The sequence below is a fragment of the Clupea harengus genome, chromosome 19 (assembly GCF_900700415.2).
Source record: "Clupea harengus chromosome 19, Ch_v2.0.2, whole genome shotgun sequence".
NCBI classification, from domain to species: domain Eukaryota; kingdom Metazoa; phylum Chordata; class Actinopteri; order Clupeiformes; family Clupeidae; genus Clupea; species Clupea harengus.
Window position 1 is genome coordinate 24332576 of NC_045170.1, and position 16204 is coordinate 24348779.

The 16204-nt window shown below is 42.2% G+C and overlaps 1 protein-coding gene and 1 long non-coding RNA gene across 2 annotated transcripts; both read right to left on the reverse strand.

Moving 5' to 3' along the window:
* Positions 1–492: 492 nt before the first annotated feature.
* On the reverse strand, positions 493–3675 carry LOC122133783. Its single transcript, XR_006152984.1, has 2 exons — positions 2440–3675; positions 493–1239 (listed from the first exon to the last, which is right to left on the reverse strand). It is a non-coding gene; the product is annotated as an uncharacterized LOC122133783 (long non-coding RNA).
* Positions 3676–7014: 3339 nt separating this feature from the next.
* Positions 7015–13015, reverse strand: cyhr1 (cysteine/histidine-rich 1). The gene is made up of 5 exons (XM_012836083.3): positions 12504–13015; positions 11650–12007; positions 10753–10991; positions 9526–9737; positions 7015–9375 (listed from the first exon to the last, which is right to left on the reverse strand). Exons 2-5 carry the CDS (start codon positions 11953–11955, stop codon positions 8984–8986), a joined length of 1149 nt encoding a protein of 382 aa, XP_012691537.1. The 5' UTR covers positions 11956–12007; positions 12504–13015; the 3' UTR covers positions 7015–8983.
* Positions 13016–16204: the final 3189 nt, after the last annotated feature.

Consider the following 16204-nt stretch of genomic DNA (forward strand, 5'->3'; position numbering starts at 1 on the left):
AATTTTCTATTACAATATGTAAGATTTTTTTCAGTAAACCTTTGTAGACATGGTCTCATAAGTTATCTAAAGAGGCATTTAATCAACTGCAAAAGGTTTACTCTAAATCACTTGAGTTTTAGTTATGCAAAGACATATGCAGCATGTTTTTCATTTTTAGTAATTTTAGTAAAGCAAACACATCTGTAGCAGCTTTGCTCCTCCTGCCTGTTTGGATTGTGGATGTTCTTCTCTACTGCATTTCATTGATCTTATGTGATATGGTGAGGTGACCTTGAGTGTCATGAAAGGTGCCATTTAATCAAATGTCCTTCTTCTTCTTCTTCTACTCCTCATCATCATCATCATGTGATACAGGCTGCAACATCAGAAGAGAGCTGAGGCTTTAGATGACACATGTTCTATTGAATCCCAGTTTTAAATTGTCCCTGAAATTGCTGTTGGCATTTACTGTACTGTCAGAAAGTCAGGTCAAATAAAGTAAACAACTACTCACTTTTGCTTTCTTTATTTGTATTCATATTGCTTGTGCAAACAGTGATAATGTCAAGTCCTTTTGAACAGGCCAGCCTTGCAGCAGCAGCAGCAGCAGCAGGAGGAGGAGAGGAAGGAAAAGAAAGGAGTGCACGGGAGAGAGAGAAGAGTGTGAATACTGCAGTGACACCAGCCGTTTGTCTGTAATCTGTTTTTTATGCAACTGCCCAGGCAAGTTTTAATTAGCATGACTGTCTGTAATTATCAGTTTGACTGGAAGTGACAAATCGACTGGAAGTAACAAATGTTTCTGGCTCTAAACCTTCTTTGCCTTTCACAAAAGTCTGTTCAAGGAGGTGACAAGTGTATGTGTCAGACCTCGCGTGTGTCCTCTTTAAAGAATGGGTCTGTACACGGTGAACTTTTCTTGAGTAAGTCTTCATGGCTCTCGCTCCACTTGTGTGAAGAGTGACTCCATCTTGCTTTGTGTCTCTTATTTCCTCATGAAAACAGATGTCGTTATGTTCTATTACTTGTCATCCAGGTCCTTGGTATGTCTCCATCCTTTCCATATACATTGCAGGAAAAAAGCCTTCAAAAGCTCCTCAGTGAGTTCAGGATTGTGCTGCCAAGTCTGGGCCTCGCCATGCCGAATCCTGGGAGACTCCACAAAAAGACACTGCTTGTCACATCTGTGATCCTTTTTTGTGGCACATAATGTCTGGAGATGGCAGCAGGTATGGAGCATGGAGGTATTGTATGGACCTGGAGAGAGTGAGGAAGTACCACCGTCATTAATCTCAATGGCCATTGCTATGCTAGCTAGTTCAGCCCAGGAAGTACCAATTAGTTGCTACATTACAGATGGCCACAGATGTATGTCATCTATGTGGTTTGGTGGATGTTCCCAGCTTGAAAACTGCCAGTTGACGCATGAGTTTAGTGTAGGGCATGAGCCTCCTTGCGCGTGCATGTTGACAACATTCTTTATTGCAGGATAGCGATAAAGTTGACTGTCTGCTGAGATTTGCATCTACTATTATATTAGCCTTATATTTCGGCTATATGTGAAACAATAAAAAAAACATCATTAAATGGTGTCATGTCGTGTTATATGAAAGTGTAATGTGTAGGTGATATGATGATGACTTTGAATGAAGAAATTGATTTTTTGCATATCTCTGGAGGTTGAACAACATCCTACATTAGCACCCATTAATATAATTATTGTTGTGTTCTGTACAATATAAATAAGTCTTAATTTTCATGATTTCTAAAATGCATGTGTAAGATCTATGCAACAGCTTCTTGTGGGCTATAAATATAAGTAGTAGTAGTAGTTGCTTCAGCAGTTCTCTGTGAGATTGTGTTGGTCCAGGACAGTGTTTTTTGAGTTGGAATTTTCTCCTATAATGGTTCAAATATAATCATACTCTGCTGGTACTTGCACTATAATTCACCTTCATAAGTGGGTGCACTTCTACCAGTAAGTACATTATTTTGAGTTGTAATTAGGTTGCCATCAGATGGATAGTGTGCTGCAAACCTTACACACTGGGCGTACAAAACCTCCTACTTTAATTAGGTTACTTATAGTTTTTTTTGTCCTGCAAAATGTAACCCCTACCAGAAAACCACATGTATAAACTTGTGGCGCTTCAAAACGGGTTGCTAACTGGCTGAAGCTAACCTTCAAAAACTTGACCCCCTGGTGTGGACCCGACCCCCTCGTGTGTGGACCCGACCCCCTGGTGTGGACCCGACCCCCTGGTGTGAGGACCCGACCCCCTGGTGTGAGGACCCGACCCCCTGGTGTGAGGACCCGACCCCCCTGGTGTGAGGACCCGACCCCCTGGTGTGAGGACCCGACCCCCTGGTGTGGAGCCGACCCCCCTGGTATGTGGACCCGACACGGCAAACTACAGGAATCACACAAATGCTTGGAACCACATGTCTGAAACTTACTTGGTGGGAGATGTGGCGGAAAATGTCTTGCTTAGGCCACACTGAAATCAGACAAGAAACACAAAAGGTATGAATGACATGGTCTTTGGTATTCCAGAGAAAAATGTGTGTTGAGATGGACTGTCTAATAAGAGTGTGGTGAACATTGTATTGTAAAACAAACTGTGAAGTCATGAACTGATAAAAAAAAAGAAAAAAGAAAGTACAGAAAGAGGATAGAAGTAGTGGATGTGATCAGTTCACACCGAATCGCCCTCACAACACATCCTCACAGTTCACGCTGTAAAGATGTAATCCTCCTCATGCTGAATCACCCTGACGCTGAATCACCCCAACGCTGAATCCTCCTCATGCTGAATCACCCTGACGCTGAATCACCCTGACACTGAATCACCCTGACGCTGAATCACCCTGACGCTGAATCCTCCTGACGCTGAATCCTCCTGACGCTGAATCCTCCTCACAGTAGGTGGCTGGGTTGGTGTTCATGTGTGTGTGTTTTGTGTCATGAGCATGTAAAGGCCATGGTGAGGCCCATCTTTGTTTTTTCCATCTTTGTTTGTGATGTGGACCAGCCTGGCGTCAACATCCACTCATGAGGCGATGATATGAGCATGGCAGGTAGGTCTCTGAGCAATGTCCTTCACTGCTCTCTGGCCCAAGATCACCATTCCAATACCAATGAGTCCCTGCTTGGTTTTGCAAGGTTGCTTGGATATCATCCGTTCCGCTGGCCTTTTCCGGTGTTTAGATCTTGCTCAAGCTCCTGCTGTGAATGTCCTACATCCTGATATGTGCCGTCACCTCCTCTGCCAAAAGGGGAATAATTGGCTTACTGGAAAACAACAACTAACCACTGTTCTCAGATCAGATTGCAGAGAACAAAAAGGCACTTCACAACTGCATGGTCAGGCATCACTGAAAATGACTCGGCACACCTTGCCAGACAGGAGTTTTTAGTGTCGCCCTCCACCAGTTTCCCTGACCTAAGCATAAAGGAGAGAAACAAATATTCCTCGCCAATCTCACGGCATTCTTAGAGACTGTCATGAAAATAGACAACCCCTGCACACACCCATGTTCTAGGGTGTTATTTCTTGCCCATCTCTGCTACCACACCACGCTGGAAGCCATGCACCCTCTGAACTGGGACACATGGACGGATTATGAAACCATGGGCCCCTGGGCCTGGACATGTAAACGTTCAGATTTTGACGTTCTTGACGTTCAGATTTTGCGCCTAAACTAGTTACAGCGTACCGTCTCGTCACATGATCAAATAGAAACTTGACATTGGAAAACAAGATACATATTACCCAGCAATCATCATTGCATAACTGTATATGACAAAAATAAAGAAAATAAGAAAGTATGCATTTAATTGAATGTTTTTTTTTTTTTTTTTTTACAGTTTCTCTAGTTTATGTAGGATAAGCATATAATTGTGTTATAAATTGCTACTGACGATTTTTTTTACCAAAAATGATGAAAACCATGACAGACAGGTTTACCATTTCGAGGGCATATAAAACATAAGGTATCATTGAGAATTCAAAACAAATTCATCGTTGATCACAGTCGCAGTAAACTAGCGCCAATATGACAGTCATACAGTATGTCTGAGAAAAGTAGTAAGGCAGGGCCTCTTTTGACTACAAACCCTCTGCGCTGGCTGCATTGTCAATAGTTATGCCCCTGGCGCACATGCACATTTTCTAACACAGCGCAGGTACACTTAATTAAAGCCAACAGCAAATTAACAAAATACACCTCTTTCAACCACAAATAACAGATACATAACAGCGACTTCACGCAGAGGCTCGAGCTTAGGGGCCCCCTGAGCTCATGGGCCCCTGGGCCCGGTAGGCCCGTTCGGTAATCCATCCCTGCTGGGACAGACACAACAACTCCAGCATAACCTGTCCATTCAGGCAGTTGCCAATCAGAGATCAGACGTCAAGTAGAAAGGATTTCTAATAATGATCAGACAAAATGAGCTTAATATACAAGCTAGTTTGAGAAGACATTATTTGCCCCTTGTAGACCACCTTTTCCCTATGGACGTCAACCATGGATTGAACATGGTCAAGGCAGGAGATGAAAACCTTGATGACAACATTGGGAGTGGATAGTTTAGTAACATGAATTCAAAAATAGTTTAAAATTGCACACCATATACAGAAATCTTACAGTATCAACTACTCTCAGGTTGCTAGCCCAGAAGCTATGCTAGGTCTATGGGATCAATTTAGTGACAAAAACTATTTAAAATACTGCATGATTTGCAAACAATCATAATGTGATTTATAAATGCTCCACGATTTGCAAATATGCACACCATGCTTTACAAATACAAATTGACTTTATTATAATAGAGAAGTTGGGCCTTAAAATAGCCTACTGACTTTTGGGGGTGTTTGAAGTATTTTTGAACTTAACATTATGCTCTCAAAACCCTCCCTCTATACATAAAAGACTTATTTATGAATTTGTATCCACTGTTCAACAACAACATACAACAACAATAACAAAGCCACCTTTGTGAACATTTTACTGGAGTTTTCAAGCAGGCACCTCCTTACATGTTTAAAAGTAGGCCCACGGCACCTCCAGAATGCTTATCAGTGGTGTCTGGCATCCCAGAGCCACCCCTACATACTCATGATGGGTTAGTGAATACATGCCACTACCACAGACAACAGATACACCTCAAGAAGACAATTTGTAGGCTTCAGTTTTTGGACTGGCTTCATGAAATTGCATCCGGAATTTGCTTATTCACCCACAGTAGTCAAGAGTTTTTTTTTTTTTTCATCAAACCGAAATAATTTCTCCAAACACCCCTTTGGTGATTATGGCCGAACAACACAATTTTAACTTAATCTGTTCTCAGCACTCAGATCGGATCAGTCATTCTGGAGACATGGGACAGAAAATGTAAACTGTATGCTATGATAAACTTCACTGCATGAATGTATTTAAGATATAAACACCTGCAGAGATATGTTTTGGCACCTTTTAGCTTTTTTTGTTAACCCGTCAGACACAAAAAAACACATTTATTTTCACAGGCATGTTTCAAACACATACTCTTGTTAGGAGATTTGCATTTTTTACGTATGCCCTACAATTCCTCAAGAAATATGAAGTATCATACTAACAAATAAACCAAATGTTAATCTGACAGAGGTGATGCAGGATGTCACATTTCGTTTAGTTTCAACTTTCAACCTTTATCTCACAAGATAGTGGTTGCTTTGCCCATTATCCACTAGATGGCGACACTCTACAAATGAATTGTAATTAGCTAGGGTAATGTCTCCTTGACGCGAGCTTGCCATGAACATTTGAGAACGTGCCAAACTGTTGTTGTGCAATTGGCCAAAAAATGCTTTAACCCTAACCCACTTCACGGGGCGCTAGCACCAAGTGCAACACACACTTACATACCACGGTTTATTGTGGACTGGTGAAGTATATGAAATCGTCGACCAAAAAAAGCAAAAACACGTTCACAACTTCGTGTGACAGCCTGCCCGTTTGCAGCAGCGGTCATAATACAAAGTAACAGTGCATAGTATTTTCAGTCTCCATTTCCTTTTGAATGTCTGTGTTCACTTAAGGAAACATTCTCAGGGGCGCCCAAACCTCTGCATACAACTTTAAGCTTCCTACTGGGTCTTGTCTCAATCGTGTAAGGCTAAATGTGGTAACAACTGTTGTCATACAATAGTTTATATCCAACTCAGAAGAGATACACAGTATACTCAAAATGCCGTTGTCGTCTTCATTCAGGCCGTTAAGTAGGATGGACTAACTGTCATATGATCCACAAACCCACAATGGGTGCAGCTAATAAAGTATGCATATGAAACCAGTAGGGTCACAAAACCTGCAGGATTCAAATACTTCAGTGCATGTAACCATGTTATTGCCATTGTTAATATAGTTGGTCTACTCAAGGTTGGAGCATGGTTTTAGCAAACATTGACATCAATACCAAGCTGACTTTTTTTGAGGGGCAATAGTCTGATTCTTACATGATTCGTGTATTCTGTATAGTCTAACTATGGACATAATTCTGGTTTGAAATAAAGGTTATTTCATATTAATTACTTACCTCAACAGCTGGTGGACTGTTCTTGTGTTTTGACGTGGCAGTCGAGTTGGTCCAGATCATGTTCCAGTAGAAGGGGAGGCCCAGTCACCCTACCTCCCAGAATGTACTCTTTTGCAACAGCTGAAGCCTTACAGCTTGATGGAAACCTTCACAATTGTTCATAGCTTGGGACGACCACCGGGTGGATGATGTTATTCCAAAGAGCCACCAAAAGGCTAGGGCGGTAGCTGTAACCATAGTTAGCTGGAGAATGCTGATGAAACGTTTGGGTTTTTGATGCACCCAGTAGGTTAGTCCCCCCCACCTGACGTTGCTGTTTGTATCCATTTTTCATCCAGGTCAGGAAGGCCATTCCAGTATATAGTCTGTTGTTTAAACCTACTCACTCTGAAATGTGTTCTTCTCGCAGCAGTTTGAGTGGCTTCACCATCACTGACAAACACTGACACACAATATTTAGTTGAGATTAGTTTTAATAGAAAGGCACATGTACAGCCAGACTGCGTGAGATTGGTTGGCAAAAGAAGAGTTATAAGCACAAACTATATCCTAGTAGAATAATTACAGTCTCTACACATCGTTTCTCAGATGAATTCAAGTAAAGTCTTTTCTGCTGAGGGCTGGCTTCTGAGGAGGGTTCCACGTCCAGAGTGCACAGGCTAAACCATGACTCACTCCGTCTGCCTTGTGCATCAAAACACCACATCCAAATTCAAAGCGTGAGTGTGTGTGTTATGAATGGGCCCATAAGTTACTTTTGCTCGTCCTATTCCTGCTTCAAACACTCGACCGACTGTAACACCTCCTGTACCTTCGCTAATCACCGTCAATCCCTTTTTGACAGGGCTCCACACTCACAGGGCCTTTGATCACAACCAAATCATCTGTCAGGGCTCAGTCTTTAAAGAGCAGACAGATTGAGTCTAAGGATGTTGGAGGTGTGTTTCCATGACAACCCCCCAAGATATTCACAGACACAATCAAACACACATAGAAACCTTGGGGGGGGGGGGGGGGGAGCTGCAAGCAGCAATACACAGGGTCCAAGCAGTTTAGCTGAAGATGCACCAGTGGGGAGAATTTAGAACAGCTCAAGGCTTTCAAGCAGTTTTACTTTACAATTTGTCAAAGCACGCACGCACGCACACACACACACACACACACACAAAAAAAAAAATCACAAAAGTCACTGCATATGTAATTTCATATTGAATGCGGATTCTTTAAACTACAATTTTTCAGTAGATTAATGATGGGGAACATGTGAATTTTTGGCAAAAATGTACTGTACTACTGACAAAATCTACCAGTAACAAGTTTCATGAAAACTCAACATCACGTTCACAGTATAGAGCTATATTCATTAAATGACAGACTCCCTCAAAAAGCAATAGCCTTTTGCAGATGAAGAGTTTGACCTTTGACCTATCGTATTAACTTTTTAGCATTGGCTAAAGATAACTGCCGAATTTGATGTGGCTTGTCAGACACTTTCAGGACGTTCACAATAGCTAAATCACCAAATGTGAAACATTTTTGTCATGTAGCAATTAAATCAGTAACTGTCACTCAATTACTGTCACACAGTAATCGATTGGATTTGCTTTGATTATGCGCCAAGTCAACACCCATTCACAAAACCATGGATGGAAACAGATCCTGACATAGGATTTACGGACCACAGTGAACATCGCAAAAATGCAGTGAATGTGGTCCGGCTCCATCAGCCTACCCAGGATATGATTGAAAAAAAAATATGGATTTAAAGTCACTGCATATGCCTGATACGATGCACTGTGTAGGCTTTTACATGCTAGTATGGCTCTAAGCCTTGTGTTTCTGCGGACACTGAAAAAGCATTCAAATATATTTAACTACTAATAGGGCTCTGGCAGCTCCACTGCTTGGACCGCGACCAATCCAAGTCAAGTAAAAAGGTCCTCACACACTATTATTAAAAGAATTCAAATCAGAGTTAGCTTACAGGGACAAAGACTCATCCCAGCACTCAGTTGTCTGCACACATTACTACTATTACTCACATGCACACACACACATACACTTTAAATAAAAACATCCAGATGGAATCGCTGCCCCCCCCCCCCTCCCCCTCCCAACTGGCAAAAACTGCACCTTCCTGCCACACACACGGACACACACACACACACACACACATCTCAATCACACCAGGATTAAAGCCATGGTTAAAGCTTGGGACATAATCACACTCCATCCACACACGTACTCAAGCACACACACATGGATGTGACCGGTAGACCTAGCTGCAGCAATACCGAACTCTTGGCTTCCTTCTGTCCTGCTCTCCGTTTCTTCTCACTCATACAGAGGTATCTGTGTTTCAGTGGTACTTCTCTCCTGTCCTTTCTTATCCTCTCCTCTCCATCCCTCCGGCCCCACCCATTCTCATTTCTGGATCTGGAAGATAAAAAGACGCAGGTTGATGTTCTTGGCAGCCAGTAGCTTGTTGCACTCCACCGAGTCGTTAATGGGTAGGGGGGCGTATTCAGTCTCATTGGCATCATTGGAGAAGACGTGGTACTGGATGACTGGCTGGATCTTCACGTCGTCATAGGGCCCCTTCAGCAGGAGGAAGTGGCACTCCAGTGTAGTGTTGACCTTACTCTTGAGGAGGAGCTGGAAGGAGAGTGTACGCTTACAGGACAGGTTGGGGTTACGCTCCGAATCATTGACCCGCGCCTTCAGTACCCATGTCTGATTGAGCACTGTGAATCGTGGCGTCTCATAGTATAGACGTGTGATGAAATCATCTGTGCGATATGGCCGGAACTGCACCTCTGGAACCAAACAGCAGATATAACAAGGCCCGGGTCAAAATGTGTTTTTGAGACGTTGGGTTTGTCTTAGTAAGTTAGCGTAAAGCTTACAGTGTGAAGCATTAACGCCATGGTTGTGCACATGTTAACAGTGCATGTGAGTGTCTGTACCTGTGAAGCCAATCTTCTCAAAGCAGAGCAGATTGAAGATGGAACTGTACAGTGTGAGCTCCCTGCGGTGCTGCCCGTCCATGTCACTCAGGATGCCCATCAACTCTTGCCCACTCTTGCTCGGATGGCAACACTCAACCTCGTGGGCTGGAAGCTCATGGAACGGCCCCTGCCAAGGGCAGCCGATCCTGACATACTTACACCTTGTCACTCTACAAAACAAGTCACACACCACACACCGGCCAATGTTACATATGACTTTTGACTTTAGATGTGTGTGTCTGCAAGCTTGGGGAACAACTGTCAGTAGTCTGAATAAGAGTGGTCCGACCTGATCATGTTCCATCGCATCAGAATTAGCTAAATAAACTCAGAAAAATCAGCAGCTGTACAACTGTGAATATCAGATCACATTTTAAATAAATACCCCCTTTATAGATAACAAAAACAGATTTCCTACAACATGAGTTCTATGCATGATGTGCAAATGTACAAACCGTAGTCCTAACTTAGCTTACTTAGGCCTACAGGTGAGTGCTCGATCCAAAAATGACAACACACATTTACCAATTTGTGAAACATTTGTCTTGCATTTTCACTTCAGGAACAGTTGGTTTGCAAATAATATCAATGTATAGGTTTACTACACTCTGTTTTTCTTTTGATAATGTCCATAACCAAATAATGGAGAACAGACTTGATCTGTGAAATCGTGTTTATGTTATCTCATCTTATCACGTGCACTGTAAATGGAAGCATGTCTGTTGTGTCTCCCACCTGGCTAGGTCAAGATGCAACCTTCCCATTAAGGTCAAGTTTGAGTTGAGACCAAAAATGGCAGACAGCCAGAATATGACAACACTCCAAGCAATTTCCACATTTTGTTCTCCTACACTATATATTGAGTTTGCTATGCAAAAATACAATTCTACTGGCAAATTGTATATACAACAAATGCTAGCCATAAAGACATGAAGGGTGTGGCTCTTCATAAAAACATATTCCAAAAAACTCTGTAGTTCTAAAGGTTTCCTGAAAACCAATGGCAGACTATGTCTATGTAAAATAGTGGATAGACAGAAATATGGGTGATCGAATATGTTGTTGCCGTTATATGTTCATGTTATATGTTTACAACTTTTTTTGTCTTCAGCATATATACACAGAGATACGAGTTCCCTTTCTGAACAATTGTGCGTGTTTGTGTGCATTCTGGGGTGCAAAGACCTGTCCTGGCACTCCTCATTTTGGTGGCGCTCAAGGCTGGAGCGGGGAAACTGCTTTAGGCAGTAGGTGCAGTCTGTGGGCAGCTCGCTGACTGCTTTCTCTACCGCCAGGTTCCGGCAGCACAGGCTCTTGCTGATCTCGCAGCGGCAGTTAGGGCAGGTAGCCTGCTCCTCTTTCAGACGTGCGTCGGCAAGCAGGTGGATAAAACAGCCTGCACACATCAAATGCCCATTCGTACACTGCACACATGCATACACACACACACACAAACACAAACACACACACACACAAACACATATATGTAATGGGTTGAGCTACACTAGTTAACGAACAAACTGCCTCAGCAAACACAAAGCAGATATTTGGATACTGTGATGGGATTAAATCCACAGTGATTCATTCAGTGCTGGTGGTTTTGCCACAATGATTCACTACACTTGCTGATAAGAATATACATTTCTTGACAGTAACTGGCTGAACTCTTTTGTGAAAAACAAGAAATCAAATGCCAGTGTTGAATTTCCATAGGTTTATTTTTAAAGACCTTCTTTCAAAATGTCCGGAGAGAACAGATTACCACCACAGTTGTTCCTCTTTATCACAATCCCTGCCAACCAGAAAGTCCATACCTTCTAACCCCCAAAATATGTTAACCCTCATTAACCCTCTCTGCTACCCCTAATTATACGTCACCTTTATAACCTCTCGCGTCCTAGGTCATAGTAATTAGCTTAACATGTCCAGACAAGTAGCGTATCTGGTCTGACTGCTTGGGACATAGCCAAGTTTTCTGCAAGCGTGCGAATTTAGGTTATGGGACTAGCTGACGTTTCATCGCATAGCAGATTAGCTAGCGTGAGTTAGCGTTCCCAAGCTACTTGACAAAGTTTGTTTTACCTGATAGACCGACGCCTTTGGCAGGTCTAGGCATACAGTACAACACAGCACTGAGTACAGCCGCTCCTCGAGCTTTCCAGATTCGCCTTCCAGTAGTCGAACGCGTTTCTTCGGCGGTGCGTCTGGGTCAGCGTCGGTACTGGAGGCCTCTCTTCGCAGCCCTGGCTCCTCCTGAATCCCCGGCAGTCCAGCGCCCCCTGGTCCGGCCTCTAGGCCTCCTCCCATGGCCCCGACTACGTGTCCCCCTCCCGAGGAACCTGAGGCGGCCGCTACCCCCATATCCCCACGGTCCTCTAACGAAGCCATTGGCGGATCTTGCTTTTCCCAAGTGTCTCCCGGAGTGCTAGGTTAGGATAAACTACAGCCGCAGATAAAGTTCACCGTGATGTCTCACTGCAAAATGAGCTGTTAACTGTAATGTAAGCAGAAAGCGAACTAACTAACTAGCTTGCTAGTTAGCTAATGGTACTGCAAGAAGCTAGCTAGCCAACAGACCAGAGGTCAGACCTGGCGTAATTTACAGATCCGTTCAGTAATATTTAAGCAACGGTGCACTGTTATTAACATCAGTGAAACGCGCTCGTACAGAACGGGGACGACACTATGTATACTTTGACAAACAGCTAAATTGCATGTATGCCGTTAACATTTACGTTATCCCAAAACTTAAGAGCTAACGTTAGTACGTTTGGTCATACACGGCTAACGTTAGTGGCAAATCACTCTCATAATACTAGCGCCAGCTAGCTAACATTAACTGTAAAGGTCCCCTTAGCTAACGTTAGCTAGCTAGCTGCCAGAACAAAACAAACAACTGACGGATCAGCTTGATTCTGTCAACACCGTTCCCTCACCGTGACAGCACAGAATCTGCTGCTCAACAACTCGTCGTCTGTGTTTTACGACTCGTTTTAGTCTCCCGAACCTTATCGACACTTTATGACGTCTACCGTGCCTGTCTCAATACCCTTCTGCGATGTTTGCACAGAAGCGTTTGGTTTCTCACTACCATATATTTTCTAGCCTGGTTTACAGCCTTCCTTCTTCCCCCTCCCCCTCAACTATTCCGACCTCTTTTGCATCCAATCCGCAACATCGCTACTAGCCAGTCGTGTGCCCGACCGAATCACAGGTCGCATTGCTGGTAATGTTGACGGTGTTTTTACTTGTCCTTGTGATGCCGGATATTCTCTGATTTGTTCCTGTGCTGGTCCCATCCTATGGGTTCTCGATTTAACTGCGCTTATGAGGAGGTTTTTGTGTCACTCTCAACAGGCCTCTGGGGGTCAGAGTGGGTGCGATCCCAAACCCACCCGGCCACATGCCGAGTTTGTGTCGTTTGGATATGGTTTCCACTCCATTTCTGGCAAGCACACGATTCGCCATATATCACTTGTGCAGACTAAAAGCAGTGGCAAGGAAATTGAAAATGCGCCGTAGTGAAACAGTTGTCATCAACTATCAAATATGCCAAACAATTAAGATTGACACATTGATTGAACTTGCATAATGTGCTGCCCATATTGTCTCCAAACTCAGTGAAATTGCATATAAATAATATAAATTAATATAAATCATCGCCCAAAATGGAGAATCTGGCCTTGATCCAAAGCACTGTTCTATTTTAATTGTAGTATTTTGTGTTTACATTTTTGAGTGCAACACACTTCCTCAACTATGAAAGAAAAGTCAAAACCACTGTTGTATTGACTGCAACCAGTGGGATAAACCGTCCTGGTGTTTGCAGAAGATGAGCATTTGGCTGTCCTTAAAACAAATCTAGTAACATCAGAAGGTTGTATTTACCAAACAGGCTATCTGTCTGCAGAGTAGCCTAATCATCCAATGGTAGTCATCATATGAAAAGCGTAGCATAAAAGAATAGGCAGATGAACTGATAAAACCAACCACCTCACATCTGCATACTGTCATTAACCCTCCTATTATGTTTGGGGTCAATTTGACCCTTTTCAATGTTTAACGTCTCTAAATAAATGATTAGCATCGTTTTTTTTGCTTCATATTTAATGACTTTTCGTAATCTAATGGGGACAACTGGGTAAACACAAAATGAACATGATGATATGTTTTCAATGTCCTGTACACATGCTTTACGCATAGGTGTTGTTTGGGGTCAATTTGACCCCAGGCTGTTTTAATTGTATAAAATATATAAGAAATATAAACTTTTTTCATCACATTGTTACTATTCTTGATAACAGAAATAGTTTTCTATTCCATATGTTATAGATAACAACAATATGTACTTAGAAATAATATGGAGCCATAAAACACCAGAAGGATATCTCTTTCCAATTTTAAGTCAATCAGTGAGATTTGATGGTGATCTGCATATTTCTCCATAGTAGCATAACATGTATTCTGGATGTATAAGGGGGGTGGGTGGGGGTATTGTTTTATTTTTAAGGGCTATTTAGGTAGTCAACAAACAAACCTAAGGTACCTGACACATAAACTTGGGTAAAAAAAAATATTATAATCATTTTTTGGAGGTTTAAATTGCTGGGGTCAAATTGACCCCAAGCATAATAGATGTGAGTAAAATTTGAACATAATAGGAGGGTTAAAGTGTGATCCACTGAACATCTGTATACTGTCATTAAAGTGTGATCCACTGAACATCTGCATACTGTCTTTAAAGTGTGATCCACTGACTGCACATCTGTATACTGTCATTAAAGTGTGATCCACTGACTGCACATCTGCATACTGTCATTAAAGTGTGATCCACTGCACATCTGTATACTGTCATTAAAGTGTGATGAATCAGTTTAAATAATTTACGGGAGGAATCGATATCATATGGCAATGCTATCATGACATCAGCTGTCTTGTATTTGAACTACTTCTTTGACCTGACAGATTGAAGAGTAATGTATTGTTTATATTGTTTGGAAGTCACTTAATCTCTCCACTCCATTTTTTTTGGAGTTTAATGCTGAATTGATGTCAACAAAATGTCATCCAAAGAGATTGCACTTCACTGGCAATTACTGAACACATCAATGCATTTATTTCCACCATCCTTATTACATTCCACCCATACAGGTTGCTGCAATTAGCCCCGGCTCAGTCTATTCCACACTCAGTGTGGTTTGGAAGATGAGTCACGGCATCCTGCAACTCAACAAAGGTCTCTGCCCTTACCTGCTCAGTTTCCAAGACTTTATGTACATAACTCTTCATTGATCCGAATGCGGTATCTTTCCAACCCCCTTGCCCTCTAGCCCTATTGACATATTGACAAGTGAAATACAAGGGTCATCTTTGTGAACGCCTAAAGCAGACGTAAAATGAGTTGAGGAACATTCTATGCGTCTGACTATCGTTGCCATGACAACTCAGCTGGGCACACATAGTTAACAACCAATGTCAGAGCTGGAAAATACATTCTTTATACATCCCAATGTTTCACATTCAAACAAATCCCATTTGGCTTAAGATCATCAGGAATGCCAGCAGAAAAAAAACATCAGAAATGTTGCAGCCTATCGAACATTGTAGCTTTTCCATTCTTGTTGTATACCTCCTAAATTGTCTTCATGGAGTACTTCTCCTTCTTGATTTAGATCTTTAAGATCCATGCATATTCTCACCTTTCTCTTTTCTGACTTGCAACCATGCAGCTCACCCATTCCTGGGGTTCTACAACTTTTCCTATTTTTCTCAGCTTTTTTTCCAGCCTCTTGTGTTCTGCAGAACCACTGTGACTGAGAGAATTCAAATGCACATACTGGCTAAATGAAACCGGGTGTCTCAGTCATTTTCGGACATTGTCCCTCTATAATTGACAAGCTTCTGATGACATTGCATGAGTGCCTGTGCCTAATCTGAATCTTTTTGACAGTCAGCTTGAGGCACCTGTCCATCTGATCTCATAATGTCAACATAGTGCTCCTCTTCAGAAGTCCACGCCTATCTAGAGAAACACGTCTTTCTTTGGCACAGTAAATGCTTATCTTATCTATCAATTTGTCGTGGTTGCAGTCAGTTTCCACAACTTTATTAGGTATCCAGTACAGCCCTTGAGGGAGAGGAGTGGGGTCTTTCAGGTGAATGGTATGTCACAGTACCTGTTCTGCTGGAAATGGTCTTACTCAAAGACTTCAGGTTGTTGGTAATAGCATTCTTCTTTGGAGTGGTGGCATTGTCTACATGTTTAGGGAAACACAGAAAGACAGATGCATTTAAGTTGAGAATGACAGATACATTCAAGTCTTGATTACTCTGAGTAATTTCTTGTCGGTGCTGGGAATATGGGAATCTTTTTGTCATGAATGGTGGTAGTTTGATTCAATGGATATATCCAAAAGGATTATTCTATTACATGGGTATTCAACTTGCTATGTGTATTCTAAGGCTGTGTGGCTCTTGGAGAGAGAAACAAGTTTGTGTTCATGTTGGTAAGGCCAAAGACATCATCTTAGTACAAGCTCTACTAATTTCTGCTAGTTTTCTATCAATGCACACGAAAGAGGGTTCTCTGACCAACAGCGGTAATTCTCTTTTAACATTTAGGGCATGTATGGTAGGT